General features: G+C 55.0%; 10 protein-coding genes across 10 annotated transcripts in view; 6 read left to right on the forward strand and 4 right to left on the reverse strand.

The window, feature by feature from the left end:
• Positions 1-1,476, reverse strand: part of MONBRDRAFT_22573 (uncharacterized protein) — a gene marked incomplete at both ends in the record, with an annotated part of 3,787 nt that extends 2,311 nt beyond the window's left edge. Inside the window, 6 exons of the mRNA XM_001742840.1 lie at positions 124-239; positions 329-391; positions 526-690; positions 849-927; positions 1,090-1,193; positions 1,429-1,476. Of these exons, the coding sequence (XP_001742892.1) occupies positions 124-239; positions 329-391; positions 526-690; positions 849-927; positions 1,090-1,193; positions 1,429-1,476 (575 nt within the window). The remainder of the gene's footprint in view (positions 1-123; positions 240-328; positions 392-525; positions 691-848; positions 928-1,089; positions 1,194-1,428) is intronic.
• Positions 1,477-1,590: 114 nt separating this feature from the next.
• Positions 1,591-3,963, forward strand: MONBRDRAFT_19405 (uncharacterized protein). The gene is made up of 9 exons (XM_001742395.1): positions 1,591-1,642; positions 1,990-2,091; positions 2,187-2,298; positions 2,406-2,473; positions 2,551-2,630; positions 2,742-2,854; positions 2,996-3,050; positions 3,193-3,282; positions 3,408-3,963. Exons 1-9 carry the CDS (start codon positions 1,618-1,620, stop codon positions 3,681-3,683), a joined length of 921 nt encoding a protein of 306 aa, XP_001742447.1. The 5' UTR covers positions 1,591-1,617; the 3' UTR covers positions 3,684-3,963.
• Positions 3,964-4,143: 180 nt separating this feature from the next.
• MONBRDRAFT_5438 (uncharacterized protein) lies at positions 4,144-5,454 on the reverse strand (the record flags this gene model as incomplete). The annotated part of the gene is made up of 1 exon (XM_001742841.1): positions 4,144-5,454. One exon carries the CDS (start codon positions 5,452-5,454, stop codon positions 4,144-4,146), a length of 1,311 nt encoding a protein of 436 aa, XP_001742893.1.
• A 1,102-nt stretch (positions 5,455-6,556) lies between these two features.
• MONBRDRAFT_5439 (uncharacterized protein) lies at positions 6,557-7,466 on the forward strand (the record flags this gene model as incomplete). Its single annotated transcript, XM_001742396.1, has 4 exons — positions 6,557-6,725; positions 6,843-6,927; positions 7,031-7,061; positions 7,167-7,466. The coding sequence occupies 4 exons, from the start codon at positions 6,557-6,559 to the stop codon at positions 7,464-7,466; spliced, it is 585 nt and encodes a 194-aa protein (XP_001742448.1).
• Positions 7,467-8,218: 752 nt separating this feature from the next.
• On the forward strand, positions 8,219-9,895 carry MONBRDRAFT_5440 (uncharacterized protein; the record flags this gene model as incomplete). Its single annotated transcript, XM_001742397.1, has 1 exon — positions 8,219-9,895. The coding sequence occupies one exon, from the start codon at positions 8,219-8,221 to the stop codon at positions 9,893-9,895; it is 1,677 nt and encodes a 558-aa protein (XP_001742449.1).
• Positions 9,896-10,744: 849 nt separating this feature from the next.
• On the reverse strand, positions 10,745-13,191 carry MONBRDRAFT_31051 (uncharacterized protein; the record flags this gene model as incomplete). Its single annotated transcript, XM_001742842.1, has 9 exons — positions 13,086-13,191; positions 12,835-12,969; positions 12,551-12,736; positions 12,412-12,466; positions 12,181-12,293; positions 11,776-11,813; positions 11,645-11,685; positions 11,385-11,485; positions 10,745-11,302 (listed from the first exon to the last, which is right to left on the reverse strand). The coding sequence occupies exons 1-9, from the start codon at positions 13,173-13,175 to the stop codon at positions 10,745-10,747; spliced, it is 1,317 nt and encodes a 438-aa protein (XP_001742894.1). The 5' UTR covers positions 13,176-13,191.
• A 1,730-nt stretch (positions 13,192-14,921) lies between these two features.
• On the forward strand, positions 14,922-16,353 carry MONBRDRAFT_1561 (uncharacterized protein; the record flags this gene model as incomplete). The annotated part of the gene is made up of 4 exons (XM_001742398.1): positions 14,922-15,135; positions 15,258-15,591; positions 15,733-15,856; positions 15,934-16,353. Coding segments are annotated over 4 exons (1,092 nt in total), but the record flags the coding sequence as incomplete, so codon positions are not given.
• Positions 16,354-17,373: 1,020 nt separating this feature from the next.
• On the forward strand, positions 17,374-18,775 carry MONBRDRAFT_31053 (uncharacterized protein; the record flags this gene model as incomplete). Its single annotated transcript, XM_001742399.1, has 8 exons — positions 17,374-17,491; positions 17,588-17,676; positions 17,773-17,816; positions 17,905-17,962; positions 18,064-18,145; positions 18,268-18,357; positions 18,476-18,613; positions 18,701-18,775. Exons 1-8 carry the CDS (start codon positions 17,435-17,437, stop codon positions 18,773-18,775), a joined length of 633 nt encoding a protein of 210 aa, XP_001742451.1. The 5' UTR covers positions 17,374-17,434.
• A 236-nt stretch (positions 18,776-19,011) lies between these two features.
• On the reverse strand, positions 19,012-20,406 carry MONBRDRAFT_2560 (uncharacterized protein; the record flags this gene model as incomplete). Its single annotated transcript, XM_001742843.1, has 6 exons — positions 19,012-19,110; positions 19,223-19,282; positions 19,355-19,444; positions 19,534-19,608; positions 20,011-20,110; positions 20,180-20,406. Coding segments are annotated over 6 exons (651 nt in total), but the record flags the coding sequence as incomplete, so codon positions are not given.
• Positions 20,407-21,804: 1,398 nt separating this feature from the next.
• Positions 21,805-23,234, forward strand: MONBRDRAFT_5445 (uncharacterized protein; the record flags this gene model as incomplete). Its single annotated transcript, XM_001742400.1, has 4 exons — positions 21,805-21,884; positions 22,003-22,129; positions 22,772-22,927; positions 23,025-23,234. 4 exons carry the CDS (start codon positions 21,805-21,807, stop codon positions 23,232-23,234), a joined length of 573 nt encoding a protein of 190 aa, XP_001742452.1.
• Between the last annotated feature and the right edge of the window lie 151 nt (positions 23,235-23,385).

The raw sequence follows: 23,385 nt of genomic DNA on the forward strand, positions 1-23,385 counted from the left end.
CCCATCATGGGCCCCCTTGGGGGAGCAGAAGGAACGGCCGGTTCAGAGTGGGCGATCGAGAGCGGCGTGGCCCCAGGATTTGCAGATCCGGCACGACTTCTGCGCTCCGCGGCGCTGTCATACGAGCCGTTGGCACCAGAGTTGGTGCGCGAGCGCGTGGAAGTGGCGGCACTGGGCAAGGCATCGGCAGTGGCGACTATGCCACCCCCCGCTTTGACGGGATCCAGGCTTGAGGAATCCTATGAGCCATGCGAGCCAGCAATGGGTGAGAAATATACGTGGGTCTCAGGTGCGGTTTTACCAGCTTTGCACAAAACCAAGGTCAGACCAGGTTGAGATCGAAGGCCAGCGTCTCAAGCCCGGACAGGATCATGCTCAGCAGCTCAATGCCCTGCGCGTTTGATTTTTGGAGGGAAGGGAAGACGGGCGTGAGGTGAGATGGGTGGTGAAAGCGGGGACGAGTGCGGATAGCAAGGTGCAGAGAAGAATTGGGCGAGCTGGTTGGGCAATCCCGAGTTGTAATACCTCGCGGTTGAAGAGGTGGGCTTCGGCCGCGTAGTATCGCCCCTTGTACACCACGTCCTCGACAACCATGTTCAGATAGGCCTCCATGGAGTATTCATTCAAAGCGTGTCTGAGAAAGGCTCGTGACCGGCCGCGACCTGTCCGAACCAGCTTGAGCCGATTGATCTAAACCATTGAGGGACGAGTCAGGTACGCGTCTGTCCATGAGACCACGCGGACAGCTGGACACGTGTTTGTTTGCAAGCCAGCGGCCAGCAAGCGGCACGTTACGAGCCAGTCTGCTCTGAGTCAGCGCCATGGTCTACGCCGCCAGATTGACCCACCTCACGCACGACATCTTTGCGGCAAAAGCGCTGCACGTAATCCCAATAACACTCCTTGTTGGCGAATCGCTTATCCAGTCTAGCACCCAGAGGAAATATTATAGGATTAGGCAGTGGATAGAGGGCACGTCAACAAGCTCGCTCGATGCGGTGGCTCCGGGCTCCCCCACCGAGTGGCCTCTGATTGGTGTCTGTTGTTCCTCGCTGCACCGCGATGTGGTGCGCTAACGTCTCGACTCACCCGTGCATGAAGAGCGAATCAAGACGAGCTAGCAGGGCGAGCACGGCCGTCTGCGACTCGTTGATGGCCGTAGCTCCACCATTTGCCAGAAAGGCTGCCTGGAGCTGTATCAGAACATGATAGTGGGCATGTGAGCGGGCTGTCACGGTTGGCTCATGGTGTGGCTTTTAGTATAAACAATTGAATCAGTATTTCAAACGAGCACGTCGCACAAGCCCCCCGCCCCATGCTTGACAAACCGCCCTGCCACCCCTCCCTACTTCAGTAGCCCCAACCAGTCGACCCACACACGCCCGGCACCGACCCACACGCATGCCCCCGGAACCAATGGAACCGTACCTCCTTGATACTCTGGGAGATATCCTGCACCAACACCTCCAGCGCCATCGCGGCGATGTCCGTCCGACAAAAGGCGCCTCGTAAGAGATACTGTAGCAAATATCACACTTTCAGTGTGTGTATAGTGTGATTGTGGTGTCATTTTTTGCGATCCGTGTTCGAGCGCGAGTGGTAACTCGAACTGGCAAGATGGCGGCGAGCGACGGCCAACAAGGTGTGTGTGTGTCTCTCTCTCTCTCTCTCTCTCTCTCTCTCTCTCTCTCTCTCTCTCTCTGTGCGCGCGCGTGTGTCTGTGTGTGTGTGTGTCTGTGTGTGTGTCTGTGTGTGTCTGTGTGTGTCTGTGTGTGTCTGTGTACGACACCTCAGAGATGACGCAGTCGTGCGATGGGCTGCTGCCGTTCTGTTCCTTTCGTCCCCCTCCTCCTTGTTTCTGGAACGTCCCCCGTCGTCTCGACCCCTGTTTCCATTGCATTGCCTCTACTTCGTGGAACGGACGCCGTATGTTGCTCACAATGCTCATGGGATCTCCAACGGGACACCCTTGCCTCTGCTTGTAAGCAGAATGGGTCGAGTATTTCAAGCGCAAATGCGAGGAAGACCCGGCCATGTCCAGTGCCGTGGCAGCCATGCATACCCTCCTCGCCTACCTTCAGCAATCCAAAGGTTGGCGGCTCACCCACCCCTGCGTCGCTGGCGTTGCTGTATTGCTTCCCCATGCACCGCTTTCACATTCCTTGTCCTTGCTTCCTCTTCAACAGCCGAGACGCTGGCCGAGCTGCGCGATTCAGTCAACTCTGTTGTCGCGGCGCTGATTGATAATACTGAAGCTACCATCACCTCCGTTTCTTCAGGCTGCGAACTCTTTATTCGGTACGACCTGTCCGCCTGGCGCCAGCAGTACCCGTTGTTCGCTCAGTTCCAGTCCACGCCACCGTGGTCTACAGCGGCTCACCTTCAAATACTGCATCTTGCTATAGCTTTATTACATTGAATGCCGACGCTGCCTCGGACTTTGCCACTTGCCTCAAGCTGATCGTCGAGAATGGTTTGTTACCTGCTCACATGTTGCGTGCCCGCTCGCTGGCCCAACTCACCTGGCCACTGAACCCCCGCGGGGCTTAGGTCGCGCCTTTCTGGAGAAGGCACAACACAGCCGCATGCGCATCGCACCAAAGGGTGTTCCTTTCATCCGAGATGGCACGGTGTGTTGGAATGGCACACATTGCAACAGTGTACACGTTTCGATGTGACCACGCTCATCGATGCTCCGCCCTCTGCTTCCAATACATGGTGATGGGACTCCACTTAATCAGACTGTCTTGACACTGGCGCGATCTCGTGTGGTCCAAGAGGTTTTGCTTGAGGCCACCAAGCGCAACAAGCGCTTCTCTGTCCTCGTAACCGAGTCGCGGCCCTCGGGCAGCGGGTACGTCTTGCCCACCCAAATTTTAACCAGCCAAACGACGTCTTTTGTGTCGAAAATGGGAGGGCCTGTACACCGTGTGATTTCCTCACGACCAATGTGTTTTCTACCTTGGGGCCCTGTGACGCTTGGTGGTCGCTGTAGTCTCAAGATGGCCGAGTGGCTGCAACAGCACAACATTCCCGCCACCGTCATTGCAGTACGTCCGCGCGCTTGTACTCGTTGCCCGGCCCCCTTCCGCACCATTCCTCCCATTGGCCGACGTGACCAACCAACAAGCATTTCCAAACACTCATGACATGTTCGCCGTCTTAATCTCTCCTCAATTTGATTCTACTCAGGACTCGGCGGTGGGCTACATCATTGATCAGGTGGACTTTGTGATTTGTGGTGCCGAGGCGGTCGTTGAATCTGGAGGCATCATCAATTCGGTCGGTGTCCTTCGCCGCGGCACCAATGGAGCCCAGTACTGGGCTGTTGCTTTAGTCCAGAGCTTACCGTGCCTTGTGCATGCTTGGCCCGCCTTGTCTCACCTGGGGGTTTGCATAAATGGTAGATTGGCACTTACCAAGCAGCGATGGCTGCCAAATGCGCCAACAAGCCGTTTTACGCAGTGGCTGAGTCGTTCAAATTTGTGCGCCTCTTTCCCTTGTCACAGAAAGATCTTCCCGCCAACCGGGATCGCGCTCTGCCAAACGTCCCCCCAGGCGTGGAAAGCCTAAACCCACTCTTTGACTACACGCCCCCAGCCTATGTAACCCTACTGTTTAGCGATCTTGGCGTCTTGACACCCTCAGCTGTTAGTGATGAACTGATCAAACTCTACTACTGAGCCTTGGCGCCCTGCTCGCCAAGCATGCTCCTGCCAACATGCTTGCCAGAACACCTCGACTTGGCGTCTGAGGCGCCGTCGCTCCCTGTATCTCCCTCAAGCTTTCGGATCTTCGCTTGCCCTGCCCAAGGTCTTGCCTTCTCTTTGCTTGATCGTGGTCTCTTCTTGATGGGGTATCCTGCTTTGAAATTTGTTTTCATTTCTGCATTATGCCGTTGGAACTGAAAGAAATCGACGGTGAACGGGTCGGTTTAAATCTAGCCAATCGACTGGATATGTTTGTGCCTCTGGTGTGGCAGGCATACACACATGCACACACACACACACCTACACAGACAAATACACATCCACATACACAGACACATACAAATACTCAGAGCCATAGACCCATACACACGTGCGCCCGTTTAGACAAGTTTTCTTCCACTGAAACATTCGAGACACGGGCCAGACACCACCCTCAGCCGAGCATGGGCCGGCGGGGAGGGCTGTGCACGAGACGGCTGCGTGAGGTGGACGCCAGCAGCCATGCTTCTTCATCTGTCAAGCCCTGAGATTCAATCGCCTGGAGATGGGCAACGGTGGCTGCGTCCTCTTGCATGCAGAGGTGTTGCTTCCGTGGCATGTAGGCCTTCTTAACCGAGCTCGGGCGCAAATCTTCGCCACGCTGCTTGCGGACCTCGGGACTCACTGGCACGGGGCCAGAGCAGGCCAGTGTGGCGGCCGACGAGCGCTGCACAATGTTGGGGCGAGGGCGATTCTCTTGGCCACGCGGTTGAAGACGAACGTCACGCTTTTGTGCACTGGCGGTGAGACGTTGCACGCTGCGCTCGCGCCGGCGATTCTGTCGATCTTCGGCCCGCCGCTGCGCGGATCCAACAGCGGCTGACGTGAGAGGGCGCGCAACGCGACGAGCGGCAGCCTCGCGCTCTTGGCGGCGCTCACTCCTCGCTGGACGAGGTAGCCGGGTGGCTGATCCAGGCGCGGTGTGTCTGCCAGGCGACGGGCAGGTCAGGGGTACTACATGCTCATCAATGCATGGAAGCGCCAAGAGACGCAGGTTGCTCTGCGGCAACACCATGGTTTCACGACGCGATGACTGGCGACTTTTGGGTGCCGCTTGCAAAGGCCGCGTGTCTGGTGTACGACACTCGACGCTCTCCGGTTGCTCCAGAGCCTGTGCGTTGGCGACCACGCAGGTGTGGCACAGTTGGTTGTCGGCCTGGCCTTCGGGTGCAGACGCCGTTGGTGTCAAGACAAAACGTTGCTGTGTGATACCCAGAAAGACGCGACCCCCTCGCAACTGAAGCTGCATTGCACCCTCGCCGCCACAAATGGCGCCGTGGACCACGCAAAATACACGCGGGGGCGAGTCGGAAAGCTGGTCCTGTGACCCCTGGCTGAGCTCCTGGGTTACCTGGGCTTGGGCTTGCGCATCATGATGTTGGCCCAGGCTTGACTCAAGCGATGTGACTGCATCAGATGCCTCATTGATACTGGGCGTGTTGGATAGAACCTTGCTGGCTGCATCCACGGCGTTCAAGGCTGTTGGGCTTGCGGCAGTCAAGGGATCACCCGCTCGCGCTTCGTCCGTCTCGGCCTCGCTTGAGACCTCCGTCGAGGTTTCGGCATGCTCTAGGAACCAGGTCCGAAGGGATTCAATTAAAACTGTGGTCTTACCGTTGGCTTTGATGCCTCGCGCCTTGGCCAATGCCTGCAGCTCGCGGCGCGGCAGCTCGGCGAGCTTGGTCGCATCCACATCGACATCCATTCGGATGGTTCGTTCGCGACCGCCAATTCAAATTGACGCGGGAAGCTTGTTTCAAACAAAGCTGACAATGCTTTCAACGCAATAAATCCTCTCTGGGCAATTCAAATTTCGTCAGCTTTCGATTTTGATTGTCGACGCATTTTTTCGTAGTGGCGCGAACGAGCGACTGCCAACGGCAACGTCGCCTGTCAAGCCGCCCTTCAGCCCTTCGCACAGGCGCTGCATTTGCCCTTTAGCCGCACATGCGACCTGTCCATGACAAGATAGCAGGTGGACTTGGGTGGTCATCTTTTATCACCTTTTACTGAGCCAGTTGTGTTTGGCAAGGTCGATTCATATTGCAAGACCAAGACGAACCAATCGCAGTGACTGAGGCGAGGCAGCCCAAAGCAGCCAACACGGTGTGTCTGGCCGATAGCCTGGGTGACGGTGGCGCGTGTCTTTCTTTGTGTTTGGAGCCAGGAGTACCTGGTACTGCATGGGCTGTTCATCCAATTGAGAAGAGGCCGTGTTGCGAGTTGTGGGTTGAGCTGCCCTGTGTGAGCATTGTTCTTGGTCTTGTTGTTCGTTCGCCTGCGCTCTGATATCGCTCTTCCAAAGCCATTGCGAATTGTGCCTTTGAAGCATGTTTGACGCAACCTCTATTGCCAAATTGAGCCCCTTTGACACCCCTCCTCACGCCACTCGCTTGCTCCTGTCCCCATGCTGCTTGTTTGCTGTGTGTGTTTTTTTTTTTTGGTCGGCGTGGTCATCTGGCGGGCTGCACGATGAACCTTGAAATGTGAATCAGGTCGATCGGGACTCGCAGAAAACGCGCACTTGATTGATCCAATAGGCTTCTCGCCCAGCGTGTCCCATCAGGTATCGCCAGTGGCACCAGCGCTAGCGTCTGTGGTTCTTGCTCTTGGCACGAGTGCCTCACACGGCTGTGACAGGCCGTTGATCTCAGCGCGTGAGCCTTTGTTTCTGGAGTACCCTTCAACCCCTTGGACTTGGCGCACGAAGACATAGAAAAACACAAACGCCCACACGTCTGTGGCTTTTCACAGCGTCAAGCTCCTACGGTGTCGGGCGGGCTTTAGCCCAACCCAGCCGGTTCACAATGGCGTCCTCTGTACGCTATCGTTTCCAAAACCAGAACGGCTCGGCCGTCATTACCTTTGATGGGCCCTCCATTACACTTGACAAATTAAAGCGGGAGATTATGCGCGTCAACTTCACCCGCGACACCGACTCTGACCTCAAAATTTTCAACGAAGAAAACAACGAAGGTACCGCTTCCCACCCACTTGTGTGCGCCTCCTCCATCAGAACCAAGCATGCGTCCAGAGACATCATGGGCTTGGGCAAGTCTGATATTCACCCTGTCGCGTGACCTCTTGCGGTAGAATACTCACTCAGCCAGCCCGTGTACCGCAATTCCTCAATCATTGTCAAGCGCGTGCCACGAGAGGCGGGCGTCGCCCCTATCCTGTAAGTGCGCGAACGAGGCCTACTTGGTCTAGTCAGACAACGGCTGCAGTGGGACATGCGGATGTGAATCTGACCGTATCGGTTCGTGCTGTCCCCACCGTAGTGATGATCACGAGGAGTCCTTTACTGCGCAGGTACGCACGAGCCCTTGCTACTTCGCCCTGTATCTCTGCCCATCTTCTCTTTGTGTAAGCACGCTCTCACTCCTGTTCCCCATTATTTGGCTTCCCCATTGCCAGGTCCCGCTGACCGAGGATGAACGATTGCGAGCCATCAAGGAGAAGGCAGGCCGGGACTATGAAACAACGTGCGATCATGACCAGCTTGCCTCAAACCCGTGCTCCAGATTCTGCCAAACCTACCTGCTTGCTGCCTGGCGTCGACTCATGCGTTGCCCTTGCCTGGCCGTCTTCTCAATTCAACGCTCGTCTCTATGTGTAGTGGACCAAGCGAGTCGTACATTTGCCGCCATTGCGCGGCCCGAGGGCAGCATTTTTACAACCAATGCCCCCTGCTCAATGTACGCGCCTGTCAGATAGACCATGTCAAGTCGCCTCTGATCAGACTTTCTTGCACCAGCTTAGTTCAATCATTCCGATTCCTGAGTCGCTTGATCTGCATGCCGTTTGAGCCCCACGCACAGCCCTCTTGGTGGCCTTTGCGGCTCTGGCACACTGTTTTTTCTTCGTTGTGGGTCGTTACACACCTTCCTTGGCCAGTCGTTGTGCTCAATCAAAATAAACCTATTCAGGCTCTTGTCTACTCGTTGTCTTCTTCGCTTGCGGTGACGATGGCAGTTTTTGAGATGGTTGCTTCTCCCGGCATGTCCTTCACTCTTCATGATCCGTCGCTCTCCGCCTGGTTTTGCTCCCTGTCGTACCTCGACCCACACCCAAACTCTCAGGATCCGAGCTTCAAGAGCGTATACATTGCAGTGCCCGCGGGCGTTCCCTCCACTGATTTGGAAGTCGTTGAAGATGACAACACGCGTGGAGCCATGATGCGCGCAGACGGCGTTTTAGTTCGGATCAAATCCAGGTCTGTTTGGATCCTGTGTTTGCCGAACAGCCCCCCTGGGCTTTGGCTTCTCACTCAGGGTGCTTTTGAGTAGAGGTCAAGCCAGGAGAAGTGAGCATGTGGATGTGCCCGAGTCCCTGCAATGTCCAATCTGTGGCAAAGCTTTGAAGGATGCTGTCTCGACACCCTGTTGCAACAAGGTCTTTTGCGATCAATGTACGTCCTTCCCTCGGGCATGCACATGAAGTGTGTTCTCGTGACGGTCTGATCTAGCATGGTGGTCAATCTTCTGCATGATGGTCCTTTACCAGGCATTCGTGACTACTTGCTTTCGGAGGAGAACGAGTCACAAGCATGTTTTGCCTGCCAGCGTGAGAATGTCAAGCCAGCCGAACTTTTGCCCAACGACACCGTTCGACGCCAGTTGCGTGCTTATATGCGCGCAATGCAAGAAAGTGCCGACTCACCAGAACCGAAGCCATCTCGTGCCCTTGGGCCGTCTGCTCGATCGATGGGCGCCTCCGCGTCGTGGCAAGACCAAGAAACTCGTCAGCCACACCAGCAACACAACCAGTCTGCACCACAACCGCAGTATTCTTCCTATTCGATGCCACCTCCAGTGTCGGGCAGCAGTGGCGCATTTGACCAGGGTATGAACAGCGGAAACAACAACCACAATGGCAATAACATGATGCCCTCAATGAGTGGCAACCAAATGCCACCTCCTGGCTTTGACAACGACATGGGGCGTGGTGGCATGCAATACTCTATGGGCAGTCGACCACCCAACCAGTTTTACAACAACGGCTTTCCACAGATGGAACCCGGCGTGGTGCCGCCGCCAATGATGAATCAGAGTCCCATGATGCACGGAAACGGCGGCAACATGATGGGCCCCAACATGAACATACCCCCCGGTATGATGGGCCCCAACTTTGGCATGCACATGGGCCCTGGCCCAGGCATGATGAACCCTGGCATGATGATGATGATGGGCCCCAATCCTGGCATGCACATGGGGCCAGGTCCAGGCATGATGGGCCCCCCCGGCATGATGGGCCCGGGCTTGATGAGCCCGGGCATGATGCCCATGGGTCCGGGTATGATGCCGATGAACATGCCGCAAGATCGACCCATGACTAAGGCGCAGCATGCGGCTTTGAACGGTGCGCACGCTCGGCGCCAGCGGCGCGGCAACCGCCCGCCTCATCGCGGTGGTGATGCGGAGTCACGAGATGAATCGAGTGCCCAGCATGCACCTCGTAATGATGGCGCCTCTTTGAGTGATGCCCGGGACCGCGAGCGCGCACCTGAGCAACCCACAGACGCGGAGCGAAATGATGCAAACGTCGATTCTTCTGCGCAAAGCACGCGCGAGGATGATGATCCTCGCCAACGCGACCAAGAGGTTGTTCACGATGAAGACGGACGGGACCGCCCGCACCTTGAGGAGCGGAGGGAATCAGAAGCTCGTCCTCGCGCTTCACAGCGTGGTTCCAGTCGGGAGTACGAGCGTCGTCGGGACGAGCAACGAGAGCGCCGCCGCGACGAAGGGTATCGCGATCGTCGGGATCGTGAGCGAGACCAAGGCCGACGCGGTGAGCGCAGTCATCATAGTGAACGTGATGAGCGCGGTGAACGTGATGAGCGCGGTGAGCGTAGCAGTCAGCGCAGCGAACGTGGTGAGCGCAGCAGTCATCGCAGTGAACGTGGTGAGCGCAGCAGCCAGCGCAGCGAACGTGGTGAGCGCAGCATTCATCGCAGTGAGCGCAGTCACCGAAGCGAGCGCAGCCATCGCAGTGAGCGCAGCCACACTGGGGAGCGCCGTGACCGAGATCGCGACGAGCGCCGTGATCGAAGCCACCGATCAGACAGAGATCGTCATCATCGACGCGAGGACCGCTCGCCGAGCCGACGAAGTAGGGATCAAGATCGGGATCGCCGCAAGTAAATCGACGCAACAACTACCATGTACTTTTTTTCTGCTCATTGTGCCAGTCTTGATTCATCGAGCCAGCCATGTCTGAAAGAGGACTACAGTTGAACTAGAAGCATAACACACGTGGTTTTTCAGCTACGCCAACGTCTTGACATGGGGGCAATGATGCGATAGATCTTGGACAGAGGAACGTCTTCCAACAATGTAGATGTTTTTAATAAACACGGAAAAAAAAATTTCATCCCATGTACATGTAACATTTTCCTATCTAGATTCATTTTTCCCTCTTTGCGGCCTGGGAGCTGCCTAGGAAATGTACATGGTGGCCAGTTTATCAATCTTCAGAAATTCATCGATGGGATGCAATTTTTACACTATTTATTATGATTTAGCCAGCTTTCGGATGCTCATCTCCTCTGACTCCGCTGATATGTGGTTGCCATTTCGGGTCATCCCGCCTCGGCTGGCAGACGGCCAGCGGTGCAGACCTTGATATTAATTTGCCTGCCGATTTGTACATGAGGGCCGATCACTTCCGTTCTTCAAATTCCCAAACAATTTACATTCCTCTCATCAAACCTTTTTCGACGGAGTTTCGCTTCCCCCCGCGACTCGAACTGCAAAAAGTTAAAAAAGTTTGTCTGAGAGATACAAGTACATTGGTTGTATCATTGTACTGTTCCTCTTTTCAAGCAGCAGCAGAAGGTGCGATTGGCGTCGCGGAAGGGCACTCTCAAACAAAACAAAAAAAGGACGTGAAGTTGAAATAACATTAGGCCGCGAGTCCAGAAAATATGACAGTGCTGTGCACCGGCACAGATGAGGCTGCATCAACCTTTGATTTCATTTAGGGAAGCTTGATCAAGTCTCAGACTCAAAGGCTTCATCGTTACCTTGAATGTCCCGGGCCCTGGGGACGGTGTCAGGATCCACTGCCACTTCCGAACGCACCTGCGCGTCCTGAACAAGCTCATCCCATTTGGACCGGATTAGCAGCACGACACAGATGACCGTCAGGAAGGCATAGCCAATGGCCACTCCCAAATACAATCCTTCCATGTTATCACGCCAGTATTTGACGAGGAGGAAAGAAGCGGGGACGTGGACGGCCCAGGAGGCCACGGTAGAGACAATGGCCACGGCGCGACCTCGACCTTGCGCCAGCATGATGCTCTCCATCGTATCGCTGGCGGACATCAGGCACACAGTAATGGCCAGATACATGCGAATGTCCCGAAAGATTGCGAGAACGTTCTCGTCCGAGGTGAAGATGCTCCCAAAGGTGGAGGGAAAGAAGAACACAAAAACAGCTAATGTAAAACTAATAGAGGAGGCAATGCCAGTGCCGAGCCAAGAGGAGCGCCGGGCATCGTGTGCTTGGCCTGCGCCCAAGTATATACCCGTTCGAATGCTGCTGGCCTGCGCAATGGGCCCATCGAGTTCGACCACGAGGCGTGAGCGGAGAATCGGGCGAAATTGGCCCGGGGGATGCGAGACCTACAATGCCGACAGAGATGGCAAACTGATGGGACAAGTAGATGATTTTGTACGATGCATTGAAAGCAGCCAGCTCATCGTCGCCCAGAGAAGCTGCCAACGCCCCTGTCAATGTGCATCGGCAAGTGAGAGTTGAAGCACCTTGCCAGTGGGTACCCATAGGGCAGCGGAGACAACAACGACACGAGCGAAAAGAACGGCGCAAGCGGAGACAAAGCATGGAGGTTGCATAGTGGGGAGATAGATGGTTGCTTGAGCACGCACCGATGGTATTGAAACGCCAAAACTCGGAACCGTTCAAGAGGCTGAAGCCAAATAAAAATGAGAACAGACATGCTGGGCAAAGCGTCGAGTTACAAAATGCTCAACTGCGAGTGCAAAGAGCGACAGCTTACATGGCCGGCAGGTAGAGAGCCAGATAGCGCTTGGTGCGCTGCCAAGTCATTTCGCTCCAAGAAAAGGCAGTCCATGTTGGTGCGTGCCACTTTTTCCATACAAAATAAACGAAAAAAATGATCAGGGCTTGGATGTAAACGGCACCCACGGTGACAATGGGGCAGGCTGAAAAACCAAGGCCACCAAAGCCCGGGATGCCGACACCGAGCACCACAAATATGCACATTAAGAGGTTGAAGGTGAAGGCAAACGCCGTAGCAACAACGCCCGGCGTGGGTTTGTGTTGCGCTTGAAAATAATTCGAGGCCTGCGATACTCCGAGCCAATGGTTGATAAAGGCAACGGATTGATGATGTGAGAGTGGCGGAGCCCCATGGGCCAGTTGGTCTTGGGCTGAGTCCAACCTGATTGAAGAAGATGGTGGCGGGAACGCTGGCGCTAAGAACATGGCTGTAGTAGGCTGCACGTTCCACGATTTCACCATGCTCACGAAAAGCTCGCAAGATGTACTCAGTTACTGCATGGTGCAGCCAGACAAGAGGAACCAGAAAAAAAAAGCAGGAGATCATTGTCATGGAGAGCGCTTAGGGCACATGGAAGGGAAGAGGGTAGGGCTGGCAAGCATTGAGACGCACAATTCCAGGTGATGACGACCGGGATGGCGAACAAGCCCACAATGATGAGGGAGAGCTGGTCCACGAAGCAAAGGTCGCGTTAGCAACGAAGCATCAAAGGCGGTAAGGGTGAGTGCAGCAAGGGCAGGGGGCGGCCAACCTGAAACCAGATGCCCACAAGACGCATGTTCTTGGCGCCCCAGGCCTGGCCGATAAAGGTGCCCAAGACGTTGCCTTGCATGAGAAAGCCAGTCGAGGTCGTGCAAATGTCAGAGAGGCTAGACGCCGAGAGAAATTCCGTGCCGACATGTCCCAATGTTGCAGTATCCACAAGCTTCATGGACACCTGCGGGAGAACACGGTGCCAGCAGCGCGCAAAGAATGAGAGCGGCCCCAGAGAATGTCACGCGATTTTGTCGAGTCAGCTTGAGCGGGCGTCCTTACAAAAGAGGCCACGGAGACAAAGATGGGCATGGCCAAGCCCAATATTTTTCGCGTTTCGGCGCCTAGTGAGAGATGCTGGCCACCCTCTTGGCTTCCGGGCTGCGACTCAATGCTGCCCTCGTCCAGCGCTGTCGACTGCGACCCACAGCGAGCGGGACAGTGTGGACAGAGTGCTCTGAGTGGACCCAAGCCGCCAAAACACAACGAGCCCGCTTGCAGCCATCCTTAAGCAAGCCAAGTTCAAAACTCACTGGTACCCTGGACTTTTGGGCATCGGCCAACAGCGGGGTCTGCTCGTCCCCGACCGAGCCCGGACTGCCATTTTCGTCATGTCGGCTCATTTCGATGGCATCCGCCCAAGCTAAAAAATTAATATCGCAATATTTGTCAGACAAAGCTGTCAGACTAAAATTGTCATCATTTTGGGTTTATGGCACAATGTGAGGAGATTAGATTGTGTAATCGGCTGGTTTTCTGAATATCACGTGTGTGGTGTGTGTGTGTGTGTGTGTGCGAAAAGTGCGTGACACATTCATGAATCTGATAAAATGGCAGCCGGGCATGATGGGTCGTCGGCGTCGGCGTTGAATGTTCTTTTGCGCTGCTTGTGCGAGCGATTTTGGGCTTGTTGGCTTAGGCACTGAATGGTTTCTGTGGTGCCATTGTTGGCCCGCAAGCCAGGGCGTCGGCACACCCCGCGTGCTCATGGAGGTTCAATGGGAGGTCTCATGGGAGCAAAAAGCAACGGCGTGCACGCAGCTCGGATTTCTCACTTTCAAAAACCAGTCACTGCTCATTGCATACACACAGAGAGAGCAACTCACGTGTGTGCCAGTGAGTGTCCCCAAAGTCCCAGGGACCCAAGGCCCCAGTCTCGGGGAGCAGAATCCCACAGCCGTATGCCGTGCCAGGTCTTTTCAAAACAGGAAAATAAAAATGCGAAAAGGCGAAAAGAAAAAAACTGACGTCGAGGCATACCCTTGATTCTCGTCAACCTCGCCGCTCCCAAACCCGCTCTCCCCTGAACCCTCCCTGGACGGGCTCCAGGGTTACTACTCATGGAACAATTCCAATTGTGACGAACAAAAGGGCCCATCAGAGCATGGTTTTGGGGATTGTGCGTTGGTCCCAGCAGTTTAGACGATTGATTGGCAATCCCTTGTTGATGACCCGAAGCAATCGAGGTTTCTCACGTGGGCGTGAACCGCCGAGGACGGTCTGTCCCGGTGCGGCAGGCATGCTGCCGCGCCGCTTTGCAAGCTGGCCTGCGGGTAGTGAATCACAATCCCGATGCCTTCGTATCTCATGAGCCACCGACCTGAATGAATTGCTGCTGACGACCAGTCAATACGTCGCGCGAGGCTGGCAAGAGCATACGAGAGCCCGCACCAGCAGCGAAACAATCCATGTTTTGAGGCGGACGCATGGTGGTTTCGAGAAAACAGAACCCCTTCCTTTGTCAGATGGAAGTTGAGAAACCGCTTTAACCGACCAAACCAATTCATTTCTCTCACATTCTCTCTCTCTCTCTCTCTCTCGCTCGCTGAAGAGGGCAAAGAGGGAAAGTTCGGTCGGAGCCGGGTGGCATTTTCGTCGTGCCCCTCCTCCGCGCCTACCTCATCAGTCAAGACTAGTTTGGCCCAGCTCGACCGAGCGGTACGCACGTGGGCAGCCTCATTCGTCGCCCACCCCAGCATCTCTCTGAAGCAAGCTTGGGCCGACCTCGTGGCCGGGGCCATAAGACACCGTTACCCATGAGCCCGCTCGCCATGTTTCGCGAGTGGCCAGCCACTACGCGACTCGCTGTTGGTATTGCCTGCGCTGCCTTTTTTGCCCACGCTGCCATCATGAACCTTCCCTTCCCCTTTCTTCCTTTCATGATCCAGGTAAGCTGAGCCATATCAAAGGCTTTGCGCTGGCTGCCAATTTCAGCCTATCATACTCATCTCATATTGCAGAATTTTGATCCAACTCATGACAACCTTTGCTTGAACGGCCGTGCCAATAAATGGTGGCCTTTGCAGCGATTCCGACCCCAGGAGAAGGAAAATACGGCTGCCTACGTTGGTCTGGTGGCGTCGGCCTTTTTCTTGGGTGGCGGTGCCACGTCTTACCTATGGGGCTTGGCCATGGATCGCCATGGTCGCCGGCCCGTAGTGCTAGTCTCCCTCTTGGGGCTGGCCTGCACCACCGCTGCCTTTGGTCTCAGTCCGTCCTTGTGGGTTGCTGTCCTGGCTCGGCTCGGTTCTGGTGCCATCACTTCCCTTCCCGTGGCCACCAAGGCCATCATTGCTGATGTAGGTTCTGCTTCACAATTGACAATGCTTGTTGTCCCTCCGTCCCTGTATCTCCATCTCGCCCAAGGCGTTTGCATGCCCACATCGTGCTCTCACTCGCGTCTGCGTTGGTTTAGGTTGTTCCAGCCAAAGATCAAGCGCAGGCCATGACGTTTCTCACGGCCACATGGGGCACGGGCATGGTGGTTGGACCCATGCTGGGTGGCTGGCTTGTCTCACCTCATGCCGCATCCCCCGGCGAGGAAGATCACGGGCTATTTGCCCAGCCGTTCGTTCAAGCTCATCCCTTTAGCCTACCCTGCCTAGTGGTGGCCGGCATCACGGCTGCTATCTTTCTCGTGGCCTATTGGGCGCTTCCTGAGACCCTTCAGGATGAAGACAAAAATGAGGACCAGCAAGAGACAAGCCACACCCACCAGACGAAGACGCTCGACTCGAGCAAAGCCGATCAAGCACCCCTGTTAAATCAACACGGGTCTAACGCTGATGCTCCAGAATCAATCGATTCCGTCCTAATTCCCATTGTAAATGACCGTCCGGTGGCCCCGGAGGTCCTGAACAACGTTCAAAAAGCGGCATACAATAGCCAAGATGTGCCAAGCAGTGGCGGCTTGCTGAGCATGTTCCGTGCCAAAAACTCGCGCTTGACTTTGCTGCTCTACACTGCCTACAGCTTTGCCTCGATTGGGGTCGAGGAGCTACACTCCATTTTTTGCGCAACTCAGGTTGGCTGCGCTCAACGGCTGGCATGGCATGCGGCTTATCCCAATTGTCACTCACCGTGTGTGGACACATTGCACAGATTGCGCGCGGAGGACTTGGCTGGACTTCGGCCAACATTGGAACAAGTCTAGCCGTGATCGGGCTCGTCCTGATTGTTGTCCAGCCCTTGGTCTACCCACTTATGGAGCGGCGCTTGCGCATCATCGGCGCCTTTCGCGTCAGCTGCATTCTTGTGGTGCTTTTTACTGTTCTCTACCCTTGCACCCACATTTTTGCCACATCGTATGCCGGTAGCGGTGCCCTTGTCTGGCCCGTTTTTCTCGTCGTCTCTTGTACCTTCAAGCTTTTTCTGGGTTGTTGCTTCACCTCCATGAACTTGCTGCTCAACAATGCCGTTCCCATGAATTTACGTGGTTCCATCAACGGGTTGAGCATGACGGCGGCCCAAGTTGTGCGCATGATTGCACCACTTATGGGTGGCCTCATCTTTTCGTGGTCCGTCCGTGAGCCACGCGCATGGCCCCTGAATCACCACTTGGCCTTTCTCTTCTTTGCGGCCTCGTACGCCTCAGCATGGTACATTATCCAGCAACTGCCAGCCTCTCTCAACGCGCCCCTGCAGGGAGGCGGCGCTCGTCAAACCTTTGCCCTCAAGTTCTTGGACGACGACATGGAAGCCGCGCCACCTGCATATCTGCCACTGCGCCGTGACAAGGCTGGGCTAGCCACGATCGAGGCTCAGCGCTAGTTTTTGTGTTTTCCTCTGTATCCTCGCTCGTTTCCTTCTTGGTCGTTCCCCTTTAAGCACATCGCAACTGGCTATGCCCGTGCGATGTGGGTCTTGACATGCGTGCTGTAAGCGCAGAGCGCTCGCCTGCAGTTGCAAGATACATTTTGACTCTATGCCTGTCTTTGTCTTTTTGATTTCGCCCCCCCCCTTGAGTTGAGCGCGTCAAGTGCTGTTATCAACCCTTCTTGATTTCCCGTTTGTAACTTGGAGCAGCCATGCCTGCCCGCATAGTGTTTTATACCACGCCGATCCCTGTTTTGCCGCTTGCTGGCTCGAATTCAATGTCCATAATACAGCTGCTTTCGAATCATCTTCTGTCAGCCGTCACATCAAGAGCATACCACACAGAAGAAGTGACTCGTTTTCCTTTGCTATCGCACACACGGGCAACCACTGGTTCAACAAAGTGGTTGTTGCTCAAGCGCCAACCCTCCCTCCTCCCATCATGGCATGGGGATAGTTTGCGCAGTCGCTGCCGGCTGCCGTTTGCTGGTCATGCGCCTAGTGTTGGTTTCAAGGTCTTGACTTTCAAGATGGTATGTTGAAAACAACTGTTGTTGATGAAACTTTCTGGCTGTTACCATTTTTCGTTGAGCGCCGAACAACGAGACAGTGCGCACCGAGGCGGGCCGAGCGAGCGCACATTGGCTCACGTTTGTGTGAAGGGGCTTTGCCGTTTGGTGGTGGCGGTGGCGGTGGTGGTGGTGGTGGTGGTGTGCATTTGATTGAGGAATTCTAGGGTTCGACTTGTACACTTCCCTTCTTTTTATCACACTTGCAGACCGCCGCCATGGACGACGAAGCTGAACGGTATCGCTTGTACAAAGTCTGGATCACCCTCAAACAGGTAGATTGCACCTTGGAGCACTTTGCAGCGACTGGCTCTCCAGTTTCGGTGTGCCACGGTGCGATGATTGACGCTCGTCAAAACGCGCCTCCGTAGATGTGCCATGACCGTGGCTTTCGTGTTACACAAGAGATGATGAACATGACCTTTGACACTTGGAACGAAATTTACGGCGAATACCCTCGGTACGAACGTCGTGATTCCACCGGCAGTGCGCGTCCAATGAGGGCCATCACGATGGCGTGCGCAGCTCAACTTGACGTATGGTCAAAATACCTCAGAAAGGAGCTATCGTTTCCCGTGCAAAAGGTGGACGACGACAACGGTACGTTCTGCTTTGCTTTGCTTTGCGGCACGCTGAGCCCGCTCGACCCACCTCATGCCCTCGTTTACCCTCATGCTGTTGCGTGTAGACGGCTTGTTCGTCTTCTTTCCCGAGTCACCCGACGTCAAGGTGGCCGCCATCAAGAGGTAAGAACTTGATGACGCGAGAGTCTGGTCACACTGCCGCGGTTCCTTTTGATCATGCACTCATTGATGACCCACGCTTTTTTGAATCATGCGATGCTCAGCCTGTACGATCGTTTGAAAAGCGACAATCTGCGACGAGCCATCATCGTATACCAGCGCAAGGTGGCGCCTGTGGCCAAATCGGTGCGTGTGCCATCATCAAAGGGCCCATCTATCTCCTCTCACCGTTCCCTCAGGTCACTGGCTGCCACGGCCAGACCTTTCTTTGTTCATAATTGTGAAATTTTTGTTCCCTCCCCCTGTAGCATATCGACATCTTGTTGAAGGAGGACCCACCGTACATTGTTGAAACTTTTGCAGAGGCCGAGCTGGTCTACAACGTGACCCGCCACCATGTATGTGACGGTCACCTTCAACAACCGTTCCATTGTTGAGCATGGTGCCGAAATCATATCCTTTCTTTGCTCCTGACCTTCATTTGGGCTTGATGTGGTTTTTCTGTTCATATTATAGCTGGTCCCACATCACGAGATTTTGAAGGAGAGCGAGAAACAGCAACTGCTGGAGCGCTACTGTGTGTCCGAGGACCGCCTGCCCCAGATCCAGCCCAATGACCCCGTGTGCCGCTACTTTGGCGCACAAAAAGGACAGGTTGGTTGCCCATGATCTCCGCTGCAAAGGCCTTGACGTGTCCATCAATGAACCGCCATGATATGATCATTACGTGTGCATTTGCAGGTATTGCGCATCGTCCGCAGCAGTCAAACCGCAGGCCGTTATGTCACCTACCGCATTGTCGCCGATATCCTTTAATCGATCCATTTCCTGTTTTATTTTCGCTCTTCTCTTCTCCGCGTTGCCATGCCGATGCCCATATCCACCCCCTGTCCAGGGCCCTTGAGCCTGATGTGTTGCTTGGGGAAAGTCAGGTTGGTGCCTTGTCTTGATTTTTTCATGTTAAGCAATAACAAGAAAACCAAAGGAAATCAAAGTGAAACGGGAACAGTGGATTTGTTCAGGAGGATGGTGTGTGGCAGTCCAGATTAGCGAAACCACATGCTAACCGAGAAGCTCGTACTCAGGCTTTGAACATAATGCCACCAACCCTGCGGAATAAATAGCAAATCGCCCGGACCTAGAATTGCCTCCTGGTCAGATGTGTGCACCGGTTTGAGGCAGCGTGAGAAGCAGTCGCAGGTGATGGGATTCGCTTGGTGCAGTTTCCGTCACTCGAGTTGAAATATCATGCAGCAAACGCACCCAACAAGGCACATCTTGGACCAAGGGAAACGCAGCTGGGTCCGGCGCCACCACATTGGCCTACAAGGGTCAGGTGTCAGGTATTGTGGTCGCAGCGACCCACGGCTAGGTCTGGCACATTTGCAAGCAAACCTGACTGGTGTTGCTGAGCAAGCCTTCGCACGGGTAGAGTTGCGTGGCAGCGCGTGGTTCAAAGAGCCGCACATACTTGTAGCCAACCACCTAATCCTCGGCCAGCCTCGTCAACAGACACAAGGACAGTAGAAAAGCCGGCAAAAAGCCAGCCGTTGCAGGCACGCAAGTTGACCGACCTGTGCCAAAAGGTTGTCGTCAGGGTCTTGGTGACATGGACTGACTGTGCCCTGGGGGCCAAACCAAGCGTTGATCTGACCCGTTGGAGAAACACAAAGCACAGGGGTGAGCATCTTGAGCAAGTGGATGCACAGACACAGAGACAGAGACAGAGACAGAGACAGAGACAGAGACAGAGACAGAGACAGAGACAGAGACAGAGACAGAGACAGAGACAGAGACAGAGACAGAGACAGAGACAGAGACAGAGACAGAGACAGAGACAGAGACAGACACAGACACAGACACAGACACAGACACAGACACAGACACAGACACAGACACAGACACAGACACAGACACAGACACAGACACAGACACAGACACAGACACAGACACAGACACAGACACAGACACACAGAAGCAGATACAGAATGTTTGAACGGCTGCCCCGTGTGACGCTCAGTCTGCAGGCGTGTCGATGGACTGTTGCATACCCGAAGGGACTGCGCACAATAGCAGTAATCAGGAACCACAATGTCGTCCCGCAGCTCGGGTACTTGGTCAAAAAGGGGATGTTGGGCCAGGTAGCCGACACTATCCTCCTTGTCTGTGTTACAAGTCATGGCAGTTTCTGCAACGGCTTCGCTTGATATCTTGCTGGACGCTTCGTGCTTGGGGCGTTTGGGCGAGGGAGCGATAGGGGTGTCAAACACGGCGGTTAAAAAGTCTGTCAAGGTCATGAGCCGCTGCGACCACCCGTCCCCACGATAATCACGACCCCATTCTACAGGGATCGTGCGCTGTCCGGCCAAGCGATCAAAATAGGAACGTGATTGCCAGCGACGCACCGCGGGCCAATTGCCCACCGCCCCGGCAAAGATGGCAGGCCGACCCTCGGCACGTAAGCAAACAAACTGCTCGAGGTCAGGGGGAGGAGCAGCCAAGAGACGGCGTGCCATCACGGGGCGGAAGAAGCCAGCTGTGATGGGGTGGCGACGAGGATCCTTGGCACCCCTTAGCTCCAGGTTGGGCAAAAGTTTGTCCTCGCTCTCATCCTGATCACACCGCTTTGGATCGGTGTGGCTGGTCTTCCTGGCGCTTTTGTTGCAGGAGAGGGCGTGCAAACTCTGCACTTGTGACGCAAGTGCGTGAACATCCAGGGTTTGCAGCAGGCGAGTCCTCGCTGAGTCGCTGCTTTCCACGCCAGCTGACGGCGTGGTGTAGTCAGCCCCCATCATGATGCCACGATCCAGGCGCGATAGGATGCTGCGCAGGGTCGTGTCGTTTGCCGCGAGTCCTGATCGTGTGTCCTCGACCGCGATGAGCTGCTCTAGGGCTTGGGCATGACAACAAAGGCGATAGAGAATGCGCCAGGCCACCGCAACCTCGTTCCAGCGGGTCGCGTAGAGCTGCTCATGGCACCGCTCGCCAAGGATACGCCAGAGATGGCGCCGGTCTTCTGGCTGAGTGCTTCGTCGTGTCGCATGCCGGAACAGCCGGGTCAGTGACGGCTGCTTCAGTGCCACGCATAGAGGCTCAAGTAGCACAGCCCAAACACCATCCACCCCCACATCAGCGCCCTGCGGCTCATCCAACTCCAAGAGCACGTCCAGTTGTGGCTGCACCATCTGCCGAAGCGTCGCCGCAACGGCGTTGGCCATGACCACTTTTTGTCTGACAATTCACCGGCAAGAAACGGTTCGAGAAGATGCAGCAAAATCTCTACATCTTGCGGTCTTGTATCGACCCTTATAGTGACTTTATGAAGTCATTTGGGCAGTTTATGTTGATTACGACATCGTCGTGTTGCTCGTGAGTGGGGAGGGGGTTGACGCTGCTCTCGTGAGAAAGAAAGTTCGATGGCGAGCGGGTGATATGGCAGCGCGTCCCGGGCTGTGTCTTGCCGAGGCTGCTTGCCTATTGTGGCGACCAGGGCCAGTTTGCATGTGAACCTCTCCATTATATTTGCATACTCTGATCGTACTTCCATTTCCATGTGAACTTTAGTCTTACCGTGGTCGTCTGCTGGGAGCCGTGTGGAAGTGGAGTCGACGGAGCCCACTGCAAGTTGCTTTGAGGATCAACACTCGACGTGCAGCTGGGCTTCATTGTCTGACTGTCCTTACAACACTGGATTGGGAAGAGGCCATCGGCGGTGGCTTCCTGTGCTGCGTTCTGGGGCATTTCGTTTCTTGCTTTCAACACGCTCAATCATATCCCAGACTTTCTGAGTTGGTAAACACCAGTTTTGGGCAAGCTGTCGGGTGACGACCCACGGCCAGTCCACCATGGCCCGAGACTTTCAACGGCAGGCTCTTGTGAGCCTTGGCGTAGCCATGTTGTTGAGCCTTTTGGGCATTGATGTCATGTAAGCTCGCTTGCTTTCTTTGAGTCAGCCATCACCGCGCAAGCAGACTCTCATTGCCCCGACCATCGGGTTCTTGTGCCAACCAACCCTCGCTTTGACGTGTCGCTCATGGCTCCAGGGATATGGCATGTGCTTTGGCCGGCGGGGCCTGGACATATGTCCTTTTTACTCTGCCACGTAAACAGCTGGCGCACAGCTGCGCCGCCACGGCCGTGACTAGCGACAGCTCACCCGTCCAGCTCCAGGTGCGTTCTACTGGCACTTTGCAATTCTCTTTTCCTTCCTCCGTTAACCCAGGATCATATCCCTAGGACAAGCCTGGACAGCCCACAGAGGATGATGTGGCTGCTGCGCGTGCACGCCTGGGGCGCCACCGTCTCGGTGCCTGGTTTTTGCTGTGGGCCTCTCCGTTGCTGCTGTACCTCGGACTCGATCTCGTCACACGCCAACCAGCAAGACCTTTTTTTTGTTACCTGCTCAACCCAGCTCTAGTGGGCATCATCAGCGCCGTCTTTGTAGTTTACGAGGCTCAACAGGCTGCACAACTGAGCATTGAAGCCGCCAGCGCACTTTTGCAGCGTGTGAGTCAGCCCCAGGTCAGTCCCTAGTGGTGCTTGTCATGCCTCGCTCTGCAAGACCTTTCTTGCTTCATATGAAATGTCAACCTCAGGCAACCAAACGGGACATCGATCAGATGCGACACCTTGAGGCGCGCGTCGAAGGTCTTACTGAGCAAGTTCAGGTCTGTTGACTCGCTCTCGCTCCTGCCCCGATCCTGGCTTGCCAGCCCGCCGCTTATAAGATGTAGATTTGCCCACAACGCCTAATCATGCCTTTTTTTTTTTCCTTCTTCTTTTTCTTTCTTTTTGTTTGCTTGTGCCTATCAGCGCTGCATCAATGCCACCCAACGTCTGCAGAGCACCAACGCGGGGTGTACAATGGACCAAAGTTCGGACAGCAAAACTCTTTTTGATTTGCAAGTCCGTGTGGCTCTTTTGGAGCAAGCCTTGGCCTCGACACCGTCCTTGGCCACGCCAACAACAGTAAGATTTATGTTGCCTTGTAATCCCTGCCGCGTAAAAATGACAACAGCATCTTCTCCTCCCTCCTTCAACTCATCAGTGTTGCCAACTTTTCCAGCCCTCTTTGCTCGGTATATTGCTGGCTGTGGAGTTGCCCTGGAACAAGCTCACGCGCTTGTACGCATGGAGTCGAGCCAATGCTGCGCAACGTCAATCTCATGTGTTGGCCACAACGCCCACTCCTGTCGAGCGCAAGGCTTCAAGTCTTCGCGACTCTGGCGTCCACTTGGCTGAGTGCCCGCTGGTGCCCGAGTTGGCGAGCCCATAGACATGTTAAGATTCTGTGAAACGACCGCTTGCGGTCTTCCATGCATGTTCATGATGTTGATGCTGATTGGCACGACATGGCACGGCCTTTGTTCGAAATAAAATTGATTGACTTCCAGACGAGCGGCTCTGGTCTTGCCTGCGCTGCCAAC

The sequence above is a fragment of the Monosiga brevicollis genome, genomic scaffold, assembly GCF_000002865.3.
Source record: "Monosiga brevicollis MX1 MONBRscaffold_2 genomic scaffold, whole genome shotgun sequence".
NCBI classification, from domain to species: domain Eukaryota; class Choanoflagellata; order Craspedida; family Salpingoecidae; genus Monosiga; species Monosiga brevicollis.

What these genes read in the sequence shown, in the direction of transcription:
- MONBRDRAFT_19405 (XM_001742395.1), top strand. Translation starts at nt 1,618, where the DNA reads ATGGCGGCGAGCGACGGCCAACAAG. An exon ending in GGCGAGCGACGGCCAACAAG is followed by an intron (nt 1,643 to 1,989) that starts GTGTGTGTGTGT and finishes GCTTGTAAGCAG; the next exon opens with AATGGGTCGAGTATTTCAAG. An exon ending in CAAGCTGATCGTCGAGAATG is followed by an intron (nt 2,474 to 2,550) that starts GTTTGTTACCTG and finishes CGCGGGGCTTAG; the next exon opens with GTCGCGCCTTTCTGGAGAAG.